The 8,527-nt window shown below is 36.0% G+C and overlaps 1 protein-coding gene across 1 annotated transcript; it reads right to left on the reverse strand.

The window, feature by feature from the left end:
• Nucleotides 1-1,217: 1,217 nt before the first annotated feature.
• LOC104222924 (syntaxin-related protein KNOLLE) lies at nt 1,218-2,620 on the reverse strand. The gene is made up of 2 exons (XM_009774253.2): nt 1,925-2,620; nt 1,218-1,747 (listed from the first exon to the last, which is right to left on the reverse strand). Exons 1-2 carry the CDS (start codon nt 2,528-2,530, stop codon nt 1,418-1,420), a joined length of 936 nt encoding a protein of 311 aa, XP_009772555.1. The 5' UTR covers nt 2,531-2,620; the 3' UTR covers nt 1,218-1,417.
• Between the last annotated feature and the right edge of the window lie 5,907 nt (nt 2,621-8,527).

Below are 8,527 nucleotides of genomic sequence, written 5' to 3' on the forward strand. Positions count from 1 at the left end.
ATGCTGAAGTTATTTAGTTCATTTGCTAAAGCTTCAGACTAAACATGCTTAAGTTATTTAGTTCATTATGCTTAAGTTATTTAGTTCATTTGCTACAACTTCAGATTAAACATGCTTAAATTATTTAGTTCATTTACTACAACTTCAAACTAAACATGCTTAAGTTATTTAGTTCATTTGCTAAAACTTCATGCCAAAACATGCTGAAGTTTTGTCCTGCAGTCTATAGTTTTATCAGTAGTCCTGAAGGGCAAAATCATCTTTTTAAAACGCTTTTAACAAACAAAAAAAAATGGGTACGGCTGCAAACGAAAAAATAAAACGAGTATAAATTAAAATAGGGCGACCAAATAGGGTGTCCATGCAATTTTTACTACAATTAGGCAGTAGTAGAATACTTTATTAAAAATTAAGTCTGTTAGGTCAAGCTTCAAAAATTAATTTATTTTAAAAAATATTTTTCTTAAAAATGCTGCAAAAAAATACTTTTAGTGAGAAATAATTTGTGTTTGAACAATTAATTTGTAAGAGTAAGTCTTGATCAACAATTAGTGTTTAGTCAAACTTTTAAAAAAGGTATTTTTTTTGTTTCTCATCTGGTGTCCGGTACCTATATTGGAGCCCGATTATATCCGGATTCGCGCTGGGTAGGGCCCCATTAAAGGGGAAGCGCTCCCTCAAAGATTTGTCCCATACCCAGGGCTCGAACCCGAGACCTCTGGTTAAGGGAGGAGCAGTCCAATCCGCTGCACCACATCCTTTGGCTGTTAAGTGTATTTTTCTCGAAAGTATTCTTTTAAAAAGTACTTTTTTCTACTTCTAAATTGATTTTGCTTCTATTCAAAAGTTTTTCTTTTTTTCTTTTAAAAACTTGACAAACAAACGGCTTGGCCAAACCAGCTATTTGTAATTCCCACAATGTCCTCCCAACTAAGAAGACCGACAAAAAAAACTGTAGTTTTCTCACTAGCTTTTCATCTTTGACAATAAAAAACGTTTGACCAAACAAACGGCTTGGCCAAACCAGCTATTTGTAATTCCCACAATGTCCTCCCAACTAAGAAGACCGACAAAAAAAACTGTAGTTTTCTCACTAGCTTTTGCATCTTGTCGGATCCCATGTAGCCAGATTATGTCAATGAATCCCTATAGTTTGGCAACTTTGTGAGAAATTACCTAACATGTCTCAGAAATTAAACACATATACACTGATTCAGTATCATAATTCAGAAAACAGAAGAAAATGTTTCTGAAGCAAAATCTATTAAAGGTTCTTACATCATGTCACAAGGTATATGTAATACTAACAGCCTTGTACCATAACCATACATAATTCTCACGAGAGTGACAAAAAGTAATTGCTAAAAAAGAATATAAGAATGAAATAACAGCTGATTATCACAATGGGGCCTACACTTCAAGATTTGCTGAAACTGGTAGCAATGGGGATGATAACTACAAGGATGAGAATTAGGAGAATTATAATGGCAATGCACATCCATTTTCTGCTGCTCTTCTGGTAGTCTTTTGCAGTCTTGAGATTCTTAGTTCCATCATTAACATACTGTGCTGCATTCATCACATGGTGCTCAATGTCATCCATTTTCTCTCCTTGTGTCTCTACCATCACTGCCATGTCCAAGAATATCTGGTGCAGCTCCAGCAAGCTCTTTTCTATCTCCTTGGCCGCGTCGTGGCGGTCCTGTATCTCTACCACTGTTTCCAATACCTTCCCCCTCCCATGCTCCTGCAACCCACCCACCAAAGTTTGTTAGTCAATAATTCTTTATGACAATAATAACAACTATGCTTCAAAAGTTCAGTTTAGTTTGGTTGGCTATAAGAATCTTCCTTATCAATTAGGTCTAGAAACAGAGAGAAATTAGGCAAAAGGCATATATTTTTGGCATTATTTTGGGTATACCTGAATTGCTCTAGAAAGAAATTCTTCACCACCTTGACCATTGCCACTAGAAATGATCTTTTCAATGACTTCTTCATCTGGGTGCTCACCAGTCACAGTAAAATATCTTCTCCCAACAGTTTCTTTATACTCAGTCATCATCCTCTGCCTTAGCCCCTGAAAATCAATCATTAGCTCCTTAAGCTTTTTCCTAAGCCCATTTGTAACAGCAGACCGTGTCCTATCAACCGGTGTACCTTCTTTACACCCAGAAAGCCGCCGGTTTATTGCATTAGACCGGTCCATTTCTTCTAGCTGAGACCTAATAGCTCTAGCCTTCTTTAACACAACTAGAATATCAGAGTTTATGCGATTTCGCATAGATTTCAAAGCTTCGGGTTTGTGCAGTGACTTGCTTTCTTCGTTGGTGTCTTGTAAACGGCGAAGGATATCTTTGATTGAATTCATTTCTAGTTTTACCTTCTCTGCTTCTTCTAGAAAAGCATTGAGATTTTGGTCAATTTGGGTCATACCCATTTCCAAATCTGGACCAGCTTCAACATCTTTCATCGCTGCTTTCTTCAAATCAACGTAGCTTGTGAAAGATTTGGTCATAAGGTCATTCATTTTGAATGATTTGAAAGAAAGGAGTGTGAATTCAAAATGGAAGAATTTGAGAATGATATGAAAAGAAAGCAGAATTTGCAGTGAGACACAATGCCAATGGACAAATCTATAAGCTATAAAGGGGAGGATTGCAGCAGGGGAATTAAGGAGAGATAGCCGTTGGAGGAAAATCTTTTGTGTAACGGCTATATTTGGTTTTTGAATAAAATAAGGTTTTCTTAGATCTGATATTTCGTGTCATCAAAAGTTGTCGTCCACGTGTTAGTTTTCACAGTTTAGCTGTGCCGATACTCCGGTTTAACAACGTAACTTTTCCTGAAAATTGGAATCTCAACTAATCCCTCGTTACCAAAATAAGTGACCCTTCATTTATGCCATCAAGAACGAATTAATTTTATTTTTTTAATATTTGGCCTTATTTATATATTTTAATGTGTCAAGGTAACAATTAATTAAGGTTAATTTAGTGAATACATTTTTTTTTCTCTAAGAATTCATATTTCCTAAATGGGTGTGCCAAAGATAAAATGGTCACTTATTATGGACCGAAGGAAGTAATTGGTAGTTTAATTATACCCGTTTGACTTACTTTAGAAATTTGACTTCAGATAATGAATCCTAATATGAAAAGTAAATTGTATGAAAATGTTTGTTTTTTTAATTACAAAAAAACAAATGTTTGTTGAAAGTCATTTTACTATGTGTCGCACCCCTTTTTCCATTTCTTAGTGGATTTTAAAAAAGAAAAGTGGGAAGCGGGTTTCAAAATGAATGCAACAGAAATATTGAATTCAAAAAGGATTTTATTTTTTGGAGTCGACACCTAACATTATTTTTTCAATAAGGAGAGCGAGAATGTAGGTTAATTTCACACATAGTCATTGAATTTTATCTATTATATAGTAAAGTTAGAAAATTACTTTTTGTATTATTAAGGTTATAGAACTACTATATGTTACTTTGTTCAAAGATATGACTCATCGAAAATCAAATTCTAGCATTAGAATGTGCTTTCTCCACATTTTATCCGTGTCACACTCCAAAAAATTGATTTTTTTGATATAGATATAAAAAGGAAAAAAAATATCTTGATATTAAAATTACAAAAAGGTAAGAGGCTAATAATTTTGGGGTAAGATAGACATATAGTTAAACAAGGGAAGAATGCTTATATAGTTGGAGGGAGAATTCCTTTTTTTTTTTAAACGCAAAGTTGGAGGTAAAAAAATAAGTAAATATTGTGTGGGGTAGCCACTTTTTAAAGTGATATTTATTTTTTATCCAGCATTTTTCAATGCTTAGCAATAGTAGCCACTAGTCTATTAAAATTAATATGAAAAGACTGTGTTACCCTTTCTTTTATCTCTTTCATATTAGGGTGAAGAACTGTGCCGCCGTCTCTGAGACGGCGACTGCCGTGGCTAACCGTTCACTTCCTCCACCCAAAGCTCAACGGTTCACTGACTCTATCACCAACACCCACAGTGCATCTTAGCATCCACACGACAATGGGTTACGTAATTGCACGAATTGACAAATTACACAAACGAACGAAATGCTAAAATACGCCACTTCTGCTCTCCTCATGTCATTTTCACCTCACAGTAAAATGTATGTATGTATACAATATTTGTAGAGAGAGAAACGCTAAATTTCATACTGTTCAGTCAATTTCAGTGTACATGTACATTTGTGGAGTAGAAATGCTAAAATACGCACATTTCAACTGCAACCTATACATACACCAAATCTGTATCTATACATTGACCTACAGATACAAGTGTATACCTCTACATTTGGATCCTAAACTTACAGTTACAAGTTCAAAAGTTAAGGACACTTGGTTCTTAACGTCGAGTTCCAAAGTTCAAAAGTTAAGGACACTTGGTCTTGAACTTAGAATTACAAGTTCAAAGGTTAAGGACACTTGGTCCTGAACTTAGACTAACAAGCTCAAAAGTTAAGGACAATCGGTCCTGAACTTAGACTTACAAGTTCAAAAGTTAAGGACAAGTAGTTCTTAACTTAGAGTTACAAGCACAGAAATTAAGGACAGGTGATCCTGAACTTCGAGTTCCAAGTTCAAAAGTTAAGGACATGTAGTTCTGAAGTCCTGAACTTAGAGTTGTAAGTTCAAAAGTTAAGGACATGTAGTCCTGACGTCCTGAACTTAGAGTTGCAAGTTAAAAAGTTAAGGGCACTTGGTCCTGAACTTTATGTGTAGAAGGGTGTTTTTATCCGGGCAGGTAAAGTTTATTAAAGCAGTGGCTAAAAACTAAAGACATTTTAAATAGTGGCTTAAAAGTAAATACATGTGTTATTAGTGGTTAACCGTGCACTTCCCCCAAAAAATAACTCACCCTAAAATGCTAAATCGGGGCATTTGCATCTATACCCGCTTTTTGTGTCACGTTTTAACTTGTGCCCGCTTTGCAAAAAAAAATTGCAAGCGTACCTGCTTTTTTGTATAACTTCAACATACGGGGCTGAAGTAGCAAAGGCAATCACGCAAAACTTCAGCATTCTAGTAGGGCCTGAAGTTCAGCTCTAGAGCTGAAGTTTTTTGTTTTTTAACTGGCGAACTTCAGCTCTAGAGCTAAAGTTTTCGTTTTGTAACTGGCGAACTTCAGCTCTAGAGCTGAAGTTTTTTTTTTGTAACTGGCAAACTTCAGCTCTAGAGCTGAAGTTTTTGTTTTGTAACTGGAGAACTTCAGTTCTAGAGCTGAAGCACCACAATTAGCAGTGATTTTTTATGAAAAATAGTGTACATCTTCTCAGCTCAACCACGAATAAACATACAAAAAAACTCCAAAATTTTACAGCTCATCCTATTGGTAGCTTAAACTTTTTCCTAAGACTAATTTACTGTAAATTTGGAGCAGAAGTACAACTGTCAAACTGTTCAATTAAAAAAAATTGACCTTATAACTAAAGCAGTGTTGCTTCTGGAGATAAATACCAGTTTGTTTTGTAACTTGAAGAAGAAAACGAAGGAGGAGAAGGAGGAGGAGAAAGGGGGCTGAAGTTATTTAAAAAGTGGGTACAAGTTAAAAGTTTTTAAAAAAATGGGTATAGGTTAAATGGGGGCGACCAAATAGGACGGTCGTGCAATTTCTACTGCTAAATCTTAGTATTAGTTTCAAATGTTAGTATTTCATGATACAAACATCTTAATAACGAATGTAACATCATTTGTAAATTTCTATATCAAATTTTTCCTATAAATACTTGTAAGGGTCACATATTCTAGGACATACAAAATAAAGATGTTACATTTTCGATAATCAATGTGAGAATGACATTAAAAATATTTCCAAACTTACAGTATCATGTTTCCTCATGTAGTACAACATTTACCTGTCATAGGGTCTCCCATTACTGAGAGATTTGGAGGTAGACCAAAATTTGCCTAATAATGCTCTAGATTTGTATTATATATGCAGAGCCTCTTGAGTGTGAGGGTTGCGTGCTGGAAGGCATTTCATTCAGGATAATTTCGATAACTTGATCACATTGCGTGCTGATGCTGGAGACATATCTAGGCTGCGTGCCTTTCTTAAAGGGATACCTAATGAGGAACAACGATCTATCTAGATCAGGAAAAAATTAATATGCCTTAAAATCAATCCATCTATTGAGGAGTTTGATGTGGTGCCTCAGCCTGAGGCTAATGAGATTGATCCTTAACTTTAGCAGGTTGAGGCTCTCTCGGGGAAGGTGCTCTCAAAGTCCACTCTTCAGCAGATAAAGATTAGTGCTTTGCGGGCACAAATTGTGCTCCGTCTTGATGCTGCTAGGGCGAATAAGGTGATGTAGCTACCTTTCATAGGGTCTCGCACTACTGAGATATTCTCCAAATTGCAGATAAAAATTTGCCTAATAATTCTCTAGATTTAAACTATATGCAGAGCCTCTCGAGTGTCAAGGTTACGTGCTGGGAAGGCATTTCATTCCGGATAACTTCAACGACTTGATCGCATTTTGTGCCGATGCTGGAGACATATCTAGGTTGCGTGTATTTATTAAAGTGATACCTAATGAGGAACAACGATCTATCTGGATCATTCAAATAATCCAGCTATTGAGGAGTTTGATGTGGTGCCTTAGCCTGAGGCTAATGAGGTTGATCCTTACCTTCAGCCGGTTGAGGCTCTCTTGGGGAAAGTGCTCTCAAATTCCACTCTTCAGCAGATAAAGGTTAATGCTTTGCAGGTATAAATTGTTGTCCGTCTTGATGCTGCTATGTAATCACGCTCAACTATGCCTTATAAAAAGGACAAAGCGGTCATTGTAAATATGATCTGGTTTACAAGTCCGAAGTCGAATCCCACAGAGAACTAAAGCTTAGCTACAGTTGTTCACTATCACCAAGAATACAAGCTTGAACAATTCCTAACTTATAAATTTTAAGATTCTTGTGTTTAACTAACTAACTAACAAAATAAAATAATAAATTAACACTAAAGATACTACAGGTTGGAAAAAAGATTAAGGAGGTATACACTTATGATTTTCCCAATTGTCGGAATCCTTCCCGCTATATCTTCTATAATTTTGCCTCAGTATTCTCTACCGATCATGAGCTCTCTGCATGTTGTAATTCTCTCCTGAGTAATTACGACAAGTTACTAGACATACTCTCTTGAGTTACGCTAGCTGGCTTTAATTACATCTCGCTTAGATCGCACCCAAGGTTTCGTTATCCCTAATCCTACCTTTTAATCCTTGGTTATTGATTCCTCACATACGTCGGGAGTAATGTTGTTCAACAACTACCTAAATATGCACTCTCTCCCGAGTAATACATACTAAATAGGCACAGCTAATTGAGGGCCCTTCAATGAACCACAAGAATAATATAGTTGAACAAATAGAGAAAATACTACGGCTCAATTATATAAAAACATAACGAGAATTTATCCTACAAAAGGTTCCATCAAAACCCTAGATAACAAATTAGCTATTCATAATAGTATGTAAAACTACAATACTAAAAGTCATAACCAACAATGAAAAATAGGAAAATGAAGGAAAAACTCATAGAAGAATTTCCCGGCTTGCTCCTTTTGTGTCTCTGCCTCCTTAGGTCGAATCTATGTCAAAAGTATATCTCATCCCTTAGGTCTAAATTATGTCAAAAGTAAGTCCAAGGTCCTCAAAACACCATTTTTCCATGTATATATACCAAGTAGGGTTGGGTCTAAACAATTACACCTTCTCCTACACGAAAAAGGACACATTTTTCGGACAGAACGTGCGCGGCCGCGCTTGGAACGCGCTCAGACCGTGCATATCCACTTTGACTCTGCCTGACAAGCGCGGCCGCGCTATTGACGCGCACTTGTTACCCTTTTCCGTTTGGAATTTGAAATAATGTAAAACATGAAAGATGTAGCCTTTAAGTTAACTTTCTAACCATATATTGTGGAGCCCAAATGGAATTTTTAGCAAAAAGTTATGTGCATTTTACTAGACAGTGCGCAATATGCCTACTCGATTCTTCGTTTGTTCTAACTATCATCTATTGACCTCCGAACATGATCTCGGCTTAATTCCTTGAGCTTCTAGTTTGACTTCAAATCTCCAAATCACTTGAATTCATTCCATAATATCTACATAGCTCGGAATTACTCCTACAAGGCATAAAACACACAGTTAGTGCAAGACACTAGCAATTAAAGTTCAAACTCAATTAAAGTGCAGTAAATTTGAGTGTAATAAGCAACTAAAATACGTAATTATAGCCGATCATCAACACCCCACACTTAAACCATTGCTCCTCCTCGAGCAATCAAACTACACTTTATATAGACACGATATTTTTTAAACAATTCTCCTAACTCATCACATCAAGAATATTTAAAATAGACTAAGCACAAAAGCGTAACATCTTTTCCTCAAGATTTGACTCACAAGTAGCACGCATTATTCATAACTCACCCACTTACTCTAGCATAGAGATCACTGACACTACCTTTCCTTCATAAATCAAGTGCC

This window comes from Nicotiana sylvestris, chromosome 6 (genome assembly GCF_000393655.2).
Source record: "Nicotiana sylvestris chromosome 6, ASM39365v2, whole genome shotgun sequence".
Taxonomy (NCBI): Eukaryota; Viridiplantae; Streptophyta; class Magnoliopsida; order Solanales; family Solanaceae; genus Nicotiana; species Nicotiana sylvestris.

What these genes read in the sequence shown, in the direction of transcription:
- LOC104222924 (XM_009774253.2), bottom strand. Translation starts at nt 2,530, where the DNA reads ATGAATGACCTTATGACCAAATCTTTCACAAGCTACGTTGATTTGAAG. An exon ending in TTCTTTCTAGAGCAATTCAG is followed by an intron (nt 1,748 to 1,924) that starts GTATACCCAAAA and finishes GGTGGGTTGCAG; the next exon opens with GAGCATGGGAGGGGGAAGGT.